The sequence below is a fragment of the Octopus bimaculoides genome, chromosome 26 (assembly GCF_046866305.1).
Source record: "Octopus bimaculoides isolate indiv1 chromosome 26, ASM4686630v1, whole genome shotgun sequence".
NCBI classification, from domain to species: Eukaryota; Metazoa; Mollusca; class Cephalopoda; order Octopoda; family Octopodidae; genus Octopus; species Octopus bimaculoides.
Window position 1 is genome coordinate 17,152,235 of NC_142953.1, and position 16,782 is coordinate 17,169,016.

At 38.6% G+C, this 16,782-nt stretch overlaps 2 protein-coding genes across 2 annotated transcripts in view; both read left to right on the forward strand.

The window, feature by feature from the left end:
* The first annotated feature begins 33 nt into the window (after nt 1-33).
* On the forward strand, nt 34-12,088 carry LOC106874850 (N-alpha-acetyltransferase 38, NatC auxiliary subunit). Its single transcript, XM_014922739.3, has 4 exons — nt 34-1,074; nt 6,262-6,379; nt 8,563-8,634; nt 11,925-12,088. Exons 1-4 carry the CDS (start codon nt 1,060-1,062, stop codon nt 12,035-12,037), a joined length of 318 nt encoding a protein of 105 aa, XP_014778225.1. The 5' UTR covers nt 34-1,059; the 3' UTR covers nt 12,038-12,088.
* A 4,300-nt stretch (nt 12,089-16,388) lies between these two features.
* LOC106874849 (H(+)/Cl(-) exchange transporter 6) overlaps nt 16,389-16,782 on the forward strand; it is a 77,733-nt gene continuing 77,339 nt past the window's right edge. Inside the window, exon 1 of the mRNA XM_089342541.1 lies at nt 16,389-16,782. This exon is cut by the window's right edge and continues 82 nt beyond it. The gene's annotated coding sequence lies outside the window, so the exon portion shown is untranslated.

The following is a 16,782-nucleotide window of genomic DNA, read 5'->3' on the forward strand; positions in this document are numbered from 1 at the left end:
AACCGGGGTCCTTAGAGAAGCTTTAAGGGGGTCCACGAGTAAAAAATTGTAATTTATGGGTCCATATATAAATTTTGTTTACTATGAGAGGTACCTGTATTTATAGAAATTTTCAAGATTTGAATTTGGAATTTGTTATGAATATAACGAAATTGTTTCATTGTTAGATTTTACTAACCTACAAACATTTTATTTCAAAAATTTACATGTGTATATATGGGGTCCACAGCTGACAAGATAGCTCTCAGGGAGGCCATTGCAAAATAAGGTTGGGAACCCCTGCTGATCTGCAATTTTGCATTCGATGTCTTCTGGTTTATGAAATAATTTCATAAAAAAAAACACATTAGTCTGATAGGGGGGGGGGGACATCTGTCTCTTTGTCTATCCATCTATCTTGCCCACCCTTCTATCGCCGTATCACCCCTCTCTCTCTTTAATTAGTCAATTAATCAATCAACCTCCCTTCCTCCAGTCAATCTTTTACTTCTAAAGACCCCTCCATATTTATAAGATTGAGAAATATTCATGCGTTTCTCAAAAAATATTAATTATCTCCAAGAAGTGAACTAGCTTCATCCAAGAATTGAACCTTCTTAAAATTGTCAGTTCCTATTCATCAATACGAGGGCGTCTCCACATGGTCATACAAAGTGCTAGAAATAAGAGTCAAACTTTCGTTACATGACACAACCGTATTGAAAAGGCATAAAAAAAAGACAAGGTTATATTGAATAATGTAGCTCTACATATAATGACAATGAGATGAATGGAGTGACCATGGTTGGAATGTCTTTGATCATGGTTCTGCCAGTGTCAGGGTTGAACGGAAAGTTGAAAAACACAGGATTTAGTTACCTAGCTACACAGTGTTACATAGTTCCGTAACTCAGGTTTTACCAACACTAAACAATAAAAGCAATTTATAAATATAACTAAAAAATACATATTTATCAGAAATTTTCTTTAACATAAATAAATGTTTATCCTAATTAATATTTATTATTTCAACGGGATTTGTTGACATAATTAGTTTCGTATTCACTTGATAAATCCAACATGGGAGAAGTCTTGGTAAATATTTCTTGCATTTTACATTATTTCTCTCTATTTTTCTATCTCTTTGCTCTATTATATCAATATACTTCATATATTTGGAGTAGTTTGTATGCATTTCATACACACATACATATATTTCCTCTAATATATTTATATATTTCTGCATGAATGAATTTACTTGTGTTTACAAACGATGGAAGAACGCAAAACTACAAATGTATGAATCCTTATTGTCTTTGTTTCTTTATAACTTTCCGAGAAATCTATATTTGCAAATGAAATTTTCCAGAGAATTTAGATAGTGTAGATTTGAGTTATATTGGAACTTGCTGTGAAAATGTTTTCGGATAATCCACACCTGGAATTATTTCCTCATAACTTACTGAAAATTGGATATTTTTAAATAAAATTTTTCTGCCAATACCTTTCATATTGTGTAGATTAATATTATGTCGGAATCTGATGTAGTTAAAAAAAAATGGTGGGGTTGGGGATGACCAGATACTTCACACACTTTGACTGTATTTTCTTCAGACGTTTTGATGAGGTGTGTGAATTATTCTTTTCTACTCTTGGCACAAGGCCCGAAATTTTGGGAGATCGACCTCAGTACGCAACTGGTACTTGATTTATCGACCCCGAAAGGATGAAAAGCAAAGTCGATCTCGGCAGAATTTGAACGTAAAGACAGACGAAATACCGCTAAACATTTCGCCCTGCGTGTTAACGTTTCTTATTTCTTTATTGCCCGCAAGAGACTAAACATAGAGGGGACAAACAAGGACAGACAAAGGGATTAAGTCGATTATATCGACCCAGTGCGTAACTGGTACTCATTTAATCGACCCCGAAAGGATGAAAAGCAAAGTCGACCTCGGCTGAATTTGAACTCAGAACGTAACAGCAGACGAAATACCGCTAAGCATTTCGCCCGGCGTGCAACCGATTCTGCCAGCTCGCCGCCTTGAGGTGTGTGACTTATTGCCTCCGTCCGCCCTTCTACATATTATTTTTTTCACCACAAATTCCTTTATAATTCTAATCTGCACAATATGAAACGTATATGTTGAACATTTTATGAAAAAATATCTATTTATTAGAAACAAAGTCGGTGGGAGACAGACACCTCTGTCATGCTAAAAAAACCCAAAAAACAAAACAACTCCATATTCTTTTTATTCTTTTACTTGTTTCAGTCATTTGACTGTGGCCATGCTGGAGCACCGTCTTGAAAGGCTCTAGTCCAACAAATCGATCCCAGGACTTTTTTTTAAAGCCTAGTACTTATTCTATCGGTTTTATTGTTGAACCGCTAAGTTACGGGGACGTAAACACCCCAACATTAGTTTTCAGGTGGTGATTGGGGGACAGACACAAAGACACACACGCACATACATTTATTTGTATGTATATATATATATAAATATATATATATATATATATATATATATATATATATATATATATATATATATACACACGACAGGCTGGTTTCAGTCTGGGTCTACCAAATCCACTCACAAAGCTCTGGTCAGCCCAATGCTATTGTAGAAGACACTCAAGATGCCACACAGTGGGACTGAACCTCGAACCATGTGGTTGGGAAGTAAGCTTCTTACCACACAGTCAAAAATGAAGTTTCTTAAATCGTTACTCTGAGATTCATGTTGGTTATTAATTATTTTACTTCAAACTTGGAGTAAATGTTCTAAAGGAATAATTACATTGATTCCATATATTAAATGTCTCTTCTAAGTGTGTGTGTGTATTATATATACATACATACATATATATATATTTATTTTTATTTTATGCGCCCTTTTAAAGCCTAGCCAGGCTCATAGGCCTGGTTTCCCGGTTTCTATGGCGTATGTGTTCCTCCCAGCTGGATGGGACGCTAGTCCATCGCAGCGTTACTCAAGAAACAGGAAGAAAGTTGGGGTGAAAGAGTACAACAGGGGTCACCCCCCACTGCCAGAGCCTCGTGGAGCTTTAGGTGTTTTCACTCAATAAACACACACAACGCCCAGTCTTGGAATCGAAACCACGATCCTCCAACCGCGAGTCCGCTGCCCTAACCACTGGGCCATTGCACCTCCATATATATATATATATATACTAGCACTCCATTGGAACCAACGGGGATTCCAGTTGATCTGATCAATGGAACAGCCTGCTCGTGAAATTAATGTGCAAGTGGCTGAACACTCCATAGACATGTGTACCTTTAATGTTGTTCTCAGGAAGATTCAGCGTGACACAGAGTGTGACAAGGCTGGCTCGTTAATTACAGGTACAACTCATTTTTACCAGCTGAGTGAACTGGAGCAATGTGAAATAAAGTGTCTTGCTCAAGGACACAACGCGCTGCCAGGAATTGAACTCATGACCTTACGATTGTGAGCTGAATAAGGTATGTACCACATAGCTTGGGCAAATGAAAGAAAAAGGTGCTTAACACATTTAGTAAGAGTTGTATTTCTCCATTCAGTAATCTAAAACCTGAAAGAGACGAATTTCTGTTAGGAGCTGACAAAACTTTATTATGAAGAGACATTTTCCCAACTTTCAAAAATACCAAATTCATGCTTCTTTCATATATAAATACGCATCAAACTATTTGAACAGTGCATTAATACATTTAAAATGGTCTGTCCTGAACATGCTACAAATATAGACAGAAAATATACTTAAAATAAGAGAAATATATAAAATGTAACACACACACACACACACACACACATTTATATTATTGAAAACAGTTTGATTCGGCTCCATGCCACTTAAAGTTTTGTCGGCTCCTAACAGAAATTCGTCTCTTTCAGGTTTTAGATTACTGAATGGAGAAATACAACTCTTACTAAATGTGTTAAGTGCCCTTTTTCTTTCATTTGCTCACTCACTCAGGGTCAATAACTGTATACAAATCTTGTGCTCTGAGCACACTTTTGTATTGGGCAGAAGCATGGACTCTCTTCTACAGAAACTTGAAACCTTGCACATGTGCTGTCTGCGCTGGTTCTGCAGCGCAAAATGGCAAGATAAGATATCAAATGTCAAAATCTTAGAAAACCATATCTCCAGCATCAAAAAGCATGCTGATGAGGATTCAGTGCAGATGGGCAGGACGTTTTTCAAATGAAAGATGACCGTATTCCAAAAATTCTTTTGTATGAGCAACAAGTAGTGGAACTTGAACTGGGAATGTGACGATGGATTAAATGCTGCTAAATGTTTTGCCTGGCATGCTAACAAATTTGCCAGCTCATTGCCCTAATAATAACAACAATAATAATAATAATAATAATAATAATAATAATAATAATCCTTTCTACTTTAGGCACAGGAGCAGAAATTTGAGGAGAGGGGGGTGGCTAGTTGATTACATTAACCCCAGTACTTAACTGGTACTTATTTCATTGACCCTGAAAGGATGAAAGGCAAAGTTGACCTCGGTGAAATTTGAACTTGGAGTGTAAGGATGGACAAAATACCACTAGGCATTTTGCCTGGTGTGCTAACGATTCTGCCAGCTCACCACCTTAGTAGTAGTAGTAGTAATAATAATAATAATAATAATAATAATAATAATAATAATAATAATAATAATAATAGTAATAATACTAATAACGATAGTAATAATAATCATTTCTACTCTAGGCACAAGGGCTTGAAACTATTTTGGGAAGGGGGCTAGTTGATTATATCAGCTCCAGCATGTAACTGGTACTTATTTCATCGACCCCCAAAAAGGATGAAAGGCAAAGTCGACCTCGGCGGAATTTGAACTGAGAATGTAGTGACTGACAAAATACTACTAAGCATTTCACCTGGTGTGATAACGATTCTGCCAGCTCACCACCTTCAATAATAATAATAATAATAATAATGATGATGATGATATTAATAATACTGATAATTATGATGGTGATACAGGTATAACATTGATTTTCTGGAACCTTTCCCTAGCCTCTTTTGATGACTGATTCTTCTGACCCAGGTAGGGTAACCTTGGGCAACTAAATTTTCTTAAATAATTTAATTAATATACAGGTACCTGTAGATTAGTGTGGATTATAAGATGTTCCAGATTATCAGTGTCTGGAAAGTCATTATTATACCTTTAAGTATGTGAAGATGATGATGACAATGATGACAATGATGATAATGATGATCCTTTCTGCTATAGGCACAAAGTCTAGAATTTAGCGGAGGGGGCAGATTGATTACATCAACCCCAGTGCTCAACTGGTACCTATTTTATCGACCCCAAAAGGATAAACGGCAAAGTTGACCCTGATGGAATTCGAACTCAGATCAGAAAGATGGACAAAATGTCACTGAGCATTTTGCCACCTGATGCTGGCAGATTTTTCTGCTCTTAAAAGGATTTCTGTCCTTTATATATACTGTTCAATATTTATGCGATGAAAAATATATCTTTTTACTTGTTCTACAATACATTTCTATGATGACGTAATGGTTTCAAATTTTGGCACAAGGCCAGCTCATTATATTGGTCCTGGTCCTCAACTGGTACTTATTTTATTGACCCCCAAAAAGATGAAAGACACAAGCCAACCTTGATGGAATTTGAACTCAGAACCTTAACAAAGACAAAAAGCTATTAAGCATTTTTCCTAATGTGCTAACAATTCTGTCAGCTTGCTGCTATAATAATAATAATGATAATAATAATAATAATAATTTATTTCTTTATTGCCCACAAGGGGCTAAACATAGAGGGGACAAACAATGACAGACAAAGGGATTGAGTTGATTACATTGACCCCAGTGTGTAACTGGTACTTATTTAATCGACCCCAAAAGGATGAAAGGCAAAGTCGACCTTGGCAGAATTTGAACTCAGAACGTAAAGTCAGACAAAATACCACTAAGCATTTTGCCCGGTGTGCTAACGATTCTGCCAGCTCGCTGCCCTAACCCTTTCTACTGTAGACACAAGGCTTGAAATTGTTGGGGAGAGGGCTAGTTGATTATATCAGCTCCAGGGCATAACTGGTACTTATTTTATTGACCCTGAAAGGATGAAAGGCAAGTCGACCTCAGAGGAAATTTGAACTCAGAACAAAGATGGATGAAATGCCATTAAGTCCTTTTCCCAGAGTGCTAACAATTTTTCTAGCACACCGCCTTAATAATAGTAATTATGATTATAATGATGATGATGATGTTTTTCAGGATGGTGAATGTGGAGAATCATGTGACGAAATTTCTGTGATAGATGGACGAAGGAAGTTACAGAGATGGCTGAATAAAAACATGAAGATTAAAATGAGCGATGGACGAACACTGATAGGTGAGAGGCTTTTTTATGGTAGTTGCAGCAAGATACTTTGGTGATGGTGGTGGTGGTGGTGGTGGTGGCTGGATATTAGTGAACTGTGGCTGTGGTGGTGGTGTTTGTGTGTGTGTGGAGGGGTAGCATACCGTGGTGGTAGTGGGAGTAAGGACAGCAGAGTTCTGTCTTCTTTGTTACGAAACTAAAACTTCTGCCTTTGTTAGGTTTATGTTATGACCCCAGGAGTCTAGGCTTTGCTTCAACATCTGGAATTCCTTCTCTAATTCTTTGACAAATTCATCATTATGTAAATTTTCCTGTAGACGACCAGCCATGAATGAACTCTTCTCTTATGGCATGGAAAACTATAAAAACCAGGAAGTAGAGAGTGTGTGTGTAGGGTACAGGGGCTGAGAATTGACACCCCACCACCTCTCCATGATGGATACCTACCTGTGTACTAAATTCCTTACCGAACTGATTGCTGAGTCATCTTGCTAACTGCTTATACTAATGCATCATAAGCTATTTATCTAAACCTGGTTGCCTTAGCAACTGAGGCGATGGTTTGCCAATCATTTTCAACCCAGCTCTTATTTGGTCTCCTCTGCTTTTGAAACTCCATCTCAGCTTTGGTGGTTACAGGGTATTCAGCTCACAATCGTAAAGTTGTGAGTTCAACTCCTGATAGTGCATTGTGTCCTTGAGCAAGACACTTTATTTCACGTTGCTCCAGCCTACTCAGCTGGTACAAATGAGTAGTACCTGTATTTCAAAAGGGAACAGAACCTATCAACTATTTGTAGGAAGTGTTCTGAGTATTTCAAAGAATTGATTTCACGGGTAATTTTACTTTTCATTATTACTCCTGTACATCTGTTCCTTCTTTCTCAACCTGCTTATGTTGCCACTCAACCATTTTGACACCAACCTGCCTGAGACCATTCCTGGTTCAACATACTACAGACCATGGTAACCTGTCAAGGGTCTTCTCCAGCTCAGTTAATACTGGAGGCAAAGTGGCTGAGCCCCTTTCGGGTGTTGGGCCTCACGGAGGCAATGACAGACCTTTGGCATTATGTTGTGCTTCAGAAGAAGATCCATCAAGCCCGAGCAAAATCGTAGTTGTGGCAGATACCAGTGTCACACAAATGGCACCTGTGCCGGTGGCACATATAAAGCACTCATTACACTCTCAGAGTGGTTGGCGTTAGGAAGGGCTGTAGAAAACCATGCCAAACCAGACTGGATCCTGGTGCAGCCTTCCAACGTGCCAGTCCAGTCAAACCGTCCAACCCATGCCAGCATGGACAACAGACGTTAAATGATGATGATGACAGGAGTTTACTCTCAGCTAAGAACTTCTCTAGCTGTCTCACCTAAGAAGAGAGTACCAGAAGTACCCTGTCCTAGCATAAACTCATTACCTAAGTTAATTAATTATCTTCCTAATTAGTCCCGTAGTCATATAGTCACATTGCTACATAGCCCCATAGACATAGTCTTACACACATTGGCACTCGGGCAGTTATGGCAACAAGGGTTCCAGTCCATCTGATCAATGGAATGGCCTACTTGTAAGACTAAGGTGGAAGATGGCTGAGCACTCCACGGACACGTGTACCCTTAAAATAGTTCTCAGGGAGATTCTGCATGACACAAAATGTGACAAGGCTGGCCCTTTTGAATTACAGGTACTACTCATTTTTGCCAGTTGGGTAAACTGGAGCAATGTGAAATAAAGTATCTTGCTCAAGGACACAGTGTGCTACCAGGAGTTGAACTCACAACCTTATGATTGTGAGCCGAATGCCCTAACCACTAAGCCATGTACCTTCACTCACATATGCACACACATACATACACACACACAGCTACATTGACATATATTCATGCACACACATGTTGCCACACCTGACTGTCTTCAGTGCCCTATTCTCCATGTTTTCTTTAATATTTCATGTTGTCCTATCCTCCATGTTGTTCTATTCTCTGTGTACTCTAACCCATACTCTCATATTCTTTGTGTACTCCAACACTCATGACTTCATGTTATTCCCCCATGTACTCCAATACTCCATGTTGCCCTATTCTATATGTACTCTAACCCATGTTCTCATATTCCCCATGTACTTCAGTACTCCATGTTATCCTTTCCTCCATGTACTCCCATAATCAATGCTCTCTCTCCTGTGTTGCAGGTATCTTCCTCTGCACCGACAGAGACCGAAATGTCATTCTTGGCTCTTGTGAAGAATATCTGAATTCTCCTGGTGAGTTCAAACACTCTGTTCTAACGTAGTAGTCACATGGACACCCAGACATACAGACACATATCACAGTCACATTATCATATAGCCACATAGACATGTAGGCCTATAATCACACACACACACACACACACACACACACACGTCTAGTTGCATGCACATATAATCACCTACACAATCACATACACATTGTCACAAAGACCAGTGCTTCTCAAACTATCAGATGTGGTGTACTGGCAGTTTTTTTTTCCGAATGTGCCAGGGACCGGTAATATTATTTCTTAGTAATATTAATTTATACCAGAAACAATATATATAATGAATATAATAAAAGCTGACAATTTTTTTAATCTTATATTTATTTTGTAAACAAATTATACAATATTACGTAAGCATTTTATAATGTTTCTGTCTTTTCTGGAAACTCGCTGCGTAGCGGCAGCTGATGGCTCGTGGACTGCCACTTTGAGGAACACCGACAGAGACAAATAGTCACATACATACAGCCACTCATGCATATGCACATATATATATATAGTTGTATACATACACATATTGTTATATATGTATATAGTCGCATAGTCATATAGTCACATAGACATGTAATTGCATAGTCCTTGTCACATGGATACATTGACACATCATAACATATACATGTAGGCACATTCACACAATTTGTCATATGGTTATATGTCATAGACTCAGTAACATAGTCCCATAGACTCACAGATATAGTCACATAGACACATGGTCTCATAGACACATAGTGACATTGATACATGGACACATAGTCATATAGTCACTTAACCACAAGAGCACATAGATGTTTAGTCACATGGGCACATCATCATATTGTCACATAGTCACATGGGTACATAGACACACAGACATATAGTCATATAAGTATGGAGCCACATAATCACATAAAAACACAAACATAATCACGGAGTGACATAGTCATATTTTCTGAATCTGAAAGAAGGGGCAGTGCCCATCATCGTATAAAGGTCCTTTGAAACCAGTGCAGTTGATGTTGTTAATGTTCTGTTTAAGCCATAACAGGTCAACATCTTCAGGAAAGACATGAGCAGAGAGGAGATTCCAGGGGAAATCATGATATGGGGAGTAAGGATTGGTTAGTGTGGAGGCTGGAGGGGGTTGGAGGTAGAGTGATAAGAGGTGGAAAAAAAATGAATGGGTTGTGGGGATGCAAAAGCAGCTAGCTGTGAGGAGCAAGGGTCATATGGTCACACAATTGTACAGTCATATAGGCTTATAGTCACACAAAGATATCATCTCATCCATAGATAGTCACAATCTTATGCACACACACACCAACACACACACACACCAACACACACACACACCAACACACACACACCCACACCCACGGTAATATATGAGTGGCTGTGTTGAGCAAATCGACCCCAGGACCGATTCTTGTAAGCCTAGTACTTATTCTATTGGTCTGTTTTGCTGAACCGCTAAGTTACAGGGATGTAAACACACCAGCATCAGTTGTCAAGTGATATTGGGGGGACAAACATATACATGTGTATATATATATATATATATATATATATATATATATATACTATGGGCTTCTTTCAGTTTCCATCTACCAAATCCACTCACAAGGCTTTGGTCAGGCTGAGGCTATAGTAGAAGACACTTGCCCAAGATGCCACACAGTGGGACTGAACCCGGGACCGTGTGGTTGGTAAGCAAGCTACTTACCACACAGCCACTCCTTCGTATATATATATATATATATATATATATATATATATATATATATATATATATACACACACACAGACATGTGTGCATTTGTGTGTCTGTTTGTCTCCTCCACCATTGCTTGACAACCAATGTTGGTGTGTTTACATCTCTGTGACTTAGTGGTTTGGCAAAAGAGACTGATGGAATAAGTACCAAGTGTCGATTTGTTTGACTAAAGGCAGTGCTCCAGCATGGCTGCAGTCAAATGATTGAAACAAGTAGAAGAATTAAAGAATATACATACACACATATATATATATAGATATAATTCTTAGACAAGAATGTTGACAGTGACTTCGAAGTTTTGGCCAGCTGAGCCATTGTCTGTCAACAATATTCTTGTTTAACAATAATGAATTTGTACTCTACAGAAGTAACCTATCAGATTAATGTAAAATTGCATGAGTATGACCCCTGAAGGGGCAACTTTATGCCAAGAAGTGAGTAAAATTAATGAATACAAAAACAAGCATTAACTCTCTCTCTCTCTCTCTCTCTCTCTCTATATATATATATATATATATATATATATATATACACACACACACATATACTATACACAATGTCTGATCAGTAAGTATCTGGACTGTTGCCATAGTAACGAAGCTAAAGCAATCAGAGTGAAGGCGTTTCGCACAGATTGACCCTGGGTACTGCTGTGCATGTGCACTAAGTTTTAGCATTCTAGCTCACTTCTGCTGTTTACAGCAGTGCTTGGAAGGAAGGTGTGTAGCGTGTAATCGTTGCATTGACCATGACAAAGAAAGTTGTTATGGCGATACCTGATCAGAGGCCTAGGCAAAGTGGCAGAAAGTGTATGGAGAGGAGTGTATGAGCCGCACCCAAGTGTACGAGTGGTTCAGATGTTTCCAAGATGTTCGAAAAAATGTTGATCATGATGAATGTTCTGGGAGACCTGAACCAGCAAAACTGAGAAAAACATCACAGATGTGTGTGTAACTGTGAGGGGAAATCATTGAATCACCATCCCTGAGTTATCAAAGGATGCGCAGATTAGTTACGGTTCAATTCAGTCCATTATTACTGAAGATTTGGGTATGAGATGCGTGTCTGCCAAATTTGTGCCAAAACTGCTTTCAGTAGACCAAAATGACACTCGGGTTTCAGTTGCACAAGATCTCCTTGATTGTGTTGAGAACAATGGAGACTTTTTTGAAACTTTGCATAAACCTTTGAGCAGGTATCACCAATCTTTTGGCAAAATTTGATGCAGATTCTCTGCTCAACTTTCTCTGTCAAGGTCAATGTGATGATCACATGCTACACGCTTTCCTACCAAGCATTGCTGTAAACAGCAGAAGCGGTTTGGAACGTTAAAACTTAGTGTGCATTCACAGCAGTGTTCAAGGTTAATCTCTGCCAAGTGGCTTCACTCTGCATGCTTTAGCTTCATTACTATGGCAACAGTTCAGATACTTATTGATCAGACCCCTCCCCACACTCACACTGTATATTTATTTGTTTATTTACTTTTTCTTTTAATTTATCAGATGCTGAAGAGCCAGAAGAGCCCCGGATCCTTGGCCTTGCTATGGTTCCCGGTCACCATATTGTTAGCTTACATGTTGATGATTGCAAAGCCCTTACCCCTGAAGTCATGTGATCCCTACACCTTCCAATAATAATATTTATTAATAAAACACCTTTTCTTTTTTGCTTTCGTTGTTGTATATTTTATAAACTTGTCGTTTGTCTTTATTTTTTATTTATTTTCTCCTCTGTTGTTTGATGTTTCTGAAAGAAAGGGGCCTTCATCATCATCACTATTGTCATTGTTTTCCCATCCACTTTTCCATGCTTGCATGGGTTGGAAGGAATATATCGAGGCAGATTTTATATGGCCGGACATCCTTTTTATGTCACCCAGCTGACTCTTGCTTCTTCTGGCCAGATATGCTTTTGTAGATTTTTGGAAATGAAAGTCACCAACACTTATTTACAACCATCATGCAATATCAAGAGAAACTGACACAAACACACAAACAATCACACACCTCCTCCTCATCAGCATCACTCGACATCCATGTTTTATGCTGTCATGGCTTGAATGGTCTGACAGGATTCAAGGGGTCTAAGGAATGGATCATGCTTTGACATGTTTTCTATAGCTGGATGCCCTTCCTAATGCACTGGGTACCTTCCTAATGTACCCAGTAATGGATGCCCTTTATAGAGTGTTCTGGGTACCTTCCTAATGTACCCAGTACTGGATGCCCTTCCTAATGCACCCAGTACTAGATGCCCTTCCTAATGTACCCAGTAATGGATGTCCTTTATAGAATGTTCTGGGTGCTTTTCTAATGTACCCAGTACTGGATGCCCTTCCTAATGTACTGGGTACCTTCCTAATGTACCCAGTAATGGATGTCCTTTATAGAATGTTCTGGGTGCTTTTCTAATGTACCCAGTACTGGATGCCCTTCCTAATGTACTGGGTACCTTCCTAATGTACCCAGTAATGGATGTCCTTTATAGAATGTTCTGGGTGCTTTTCTAATGTACCCAGTACTGGATGCCCTTCCTAATGTACTGGGTACCTTCCTAATGTACCCAGTAATGGATGTCCTTTATAGAATGTTCTGGGTGCTTTTCTAATGTACCCAGTACTGGATGCCCTTCCTAATGTACTGGGTACCTTCCTAATGTACCCAGTACTGGATGCCCTTTATAGAATGTTCTGGGTGCTTTTCTCATGCCACTGGCACTGATGAGGTTGCCATGTGGCTTGCATGACTATAAACCCGGCAAATTTATGCCAGGAGTTGAGTGAAAAGGGGTAAAATGTGAGAGAAAAGGGTTAGAGCAAAACAGGTTTCTCGTAGAGGGCTCACATGGTTACTCACATTTTAGAAGAGAAGATGGTTGGGTGATCAGGTGGGAGGGTTGTAAAAACTGTGGTAACGAGGTATCGGGGAATTTTCGAGGTACGAAGCGGGTAGGAATGGGTGGGATAGAAGAACCTGGAGTGAGTGCAGGGGCCAGAATAGTAATGAGGAGATGGAGAAGACAGAGATGGTATGGTGTTGGGGCAGTTGTTGGAATGGATGGGAAAGAAAGAGAGAGAGAAAGGCAAGTGTAGTGTAAGAGGAGGGTGAGGTGGGCAGTGGGGGATGAGGTGGAGGAAAGAATTTGGTCACTCAGTGGGGTTGGGCAGAGAGAACAATATGAATGGATGAAAGATTGATCACAAGTAAAATGTTCTGCATTGTAAGCAAAATGAATGGTACCAAAGAAGGACTGCTGTTAGGGAGGTGATGGGTGGTGGTGGGTGTTTTGAGGAGGAAGGAAATTGGGCAAAAGGCCCTGTTGTGCATTTGGGTTAAGATCCCTTTTGGTCATGAACGACCATCGGATTGCATGTAGAAAGTTTTTCGCCAAGGCAGAAGTCTGAGCAAGGTTGTTTATGGAAGATCAACAGTCACCCATGCATGCCAGTCTCCCCTCTCTGTGCCACCAATGTTATCCAAGGGAAAGGCAAAGGGGCCGATACATCTTGGCACCAATGATGTCGCAACTCATTTCTACAGCTGAGTGAACTGGAGCAACATGAAATAAAGTGTCTTGCTCAAGAACACAACACAGAGTCCGGTCCAGGAATTGAACTCACAACCTCATGATTGTAAGCCCAACACTCTAACCACTGAGTCATGCACCTTCACACACACATACACAGCTCAATCTGAGTCAATTTTAGTGAGGTGGGGGTGAAGACCCATTAAGGTTATGCTTGTCTGTGGAGTACTCAGCCAATTACATTTTACTTTCACGAGCTGGGTGTTTTGTTGATTGGGACAAATGGAACCCTTGTCGTAAACAATTAGGTGCCACCTTTAAACTGATTCTTTCATACACACATTGCACACCCAAAGGAGTATGTTCACTTCATCTCTACCCAGTCTTCTCAAGCCCTCAGTATTCCAGGCCCATTTCTCTCTACCATGTAGCATTGCAGTTCCAATACAAGCATAGCATTGTACAATCTGCTCAACACTCTATGGGTAAAGGCCTTTCCTGCCAACAGAGATAGTAGCTCCCTGAACTTTTTGCTGCTAGTTTTCGCTCTCTCTGCTATAATTTCAGAACAACCATTTCACTTTCTAATTACATCTCACTAACAAGAGCTGTCAACTACTTCTAATGAGCCACCACACACACACACACACACACACACACACACACACACATATATGGAAATAAAGGTTTTTTTTTTATACAACTCACACATTAAAAAAATGCACATATCTGAGTCTGTTGTGAGTCGACCAACACATTGAAATGTAACTCACTTTTGGGAAAATTCTCACCTGATGAAATTCCTAATTTACCAGTTTCATTATGAAAATTTAAATTAAATTTATTTATTTTAATTTCTGTAATTGAACTAATTGGATATGGAAATTGGTGTAGGACAAGAATTTCATTACATGGATTCTAATATCTTTGAATAAACTGATGACTGCTTGTCACTTTCTCCCTTTTCTCATTCACACACACACACACACACACACACACATATATATATATATACACACACACTCATACACTTATATATATATATGTACACATCGCAGGCGTGGATGTGAGGTAAGAAGTTTACTTCCTAACCACATGGTTCTGGGTTCAGTCCCACTGTGTGATACCTTAGGCAAGTGTCTTCTACTATAGCCTCAGGCCAGCCAAAGCCTTGTGAGTGAATCTGGTGGACGGAAACCGAACGAAGCCCATCATATGCATGTATATATCTATGTGTGTCTTTGTCCCTATACTACTGCTTGACAACTAGTGTATACACACATACACACACACACACACACACACATATATATATATACATACATACACACGTATATATGTACAGATCACAGGCATGACACATATATATGTTATGATGATGGCATTTTACAGGTAAACTGTACAAACAGATAAACTATATACAGAGGTGAACTATTTTAAATAATCTCACACAAAGAAGAATATAGAAAATACTGAGAAATTTACAATGAAATATATAATTTACATATACATATATACATACATATATATATATATATATATATATATATATATATATATATATATATGTGTGTGTGTGTATATGTATATACATAAATGTATATATATATATATATATATGGGGAGAGAGAGAGAGAGATGGCTACATTAAATATTTATCAATGTGACAAGAGTCCAAATGTTGCATGGTTAAATAAATGATGATGATGATGATGTTCAGCATCATCATCATCATCACCACCATTATCACCACTGCCACCACCATCACCACTGCCACCACCAATACCATCTGACCATCCTCAACTTTATCAATACTACAATGTCAACATCCCTGCTACCACCACCACCACCACCACCACCATCATCGCTACCATGAGCCATGTGGCTGTTTAATCTGCTGAGTGCAGCAGTCAAATCTCCCTCAAGTCATAAAAAACTACACATTGGTTTCTAGGAAAAATATAGGATGGTCACAACTGGATTGGCTTTAATCATAAACATATTTGATGAGGCTTGTTTCTATAATTAAACAACAGCAGTTTTGCTTCTCCTCCCCCAGTTTCTCCTGTTAAACTTTGATACCAATGGATTTGATAAGATTCTCTGACGATGTTGACTTTTGTCTCTCTGAGTGTGTATGTGTGTACTGTAGATTAATGTGTGTGTTTATGTCAGTATATGTGTGTGCCTGCATATATCTATGTGTATATAGTGTGTTCTTGTATACTGTAGATAATGTGTGTATGACTACATGTGTGCGTGTGTGTGAGTATATACACGTGTGTGTGTGTTAATGTATATCCATATATGTTGTGTGTGTGTTTATGCCAGCCTTTGCATTTGTATGTGTGTATATATATATATATATATATATATATATATATATATATATATATATATATCTGAGTATATACTGTGTGTGTGTGTATGTGAATGTTGCCAAGTCAGCTCTCATCAAAGACATTCCATTAGTGACGACTCTGCCTGATCAAAAATATCTACACCTACATTGTCTAGACACACACACACACACACACACATATATATATACATACACATACATACATATATGTAGTATGCGTGTGTGTATATAAACATACATATATGCATGTACATATATGTATGTATATATACACACACACACACACACATATATATGTATGTGTCTATGTATATATACACACATACACACACAGATACATACATATATGAGACATAAGAGAACGACATTTAAAGAAGATTTGGCTGCTATCTCAGGAAAAGTTAACAACAATGTAGAAGTGATCTCGTTATCTTTCACTGTGTGTGTGTGTGTGTCAAGGTGTACATTTACAG

What these genes read in the sequence shown, in the direction of transcription:
- LOC106874850 (XM_014922739.3), top strand. An exon ending in CGATGGACGAACACTGATAG is followed by an intron (nt 6,380 to 8,562) that starts GTGAGAGGCTTT and finishes CCTGTGTTGCAG; the next exon opens with GTATCTTCCTCTGCACCGAC. An exon ending in AGAATATCTGAATTCTCCTG is followed by an intron (nt 8,635 to 11,924) that starts GTGAGTTCAAAC and finishes TTAATTTATCAG; the next exon opens with ATGCTGAAGAGCCAGAAGAG.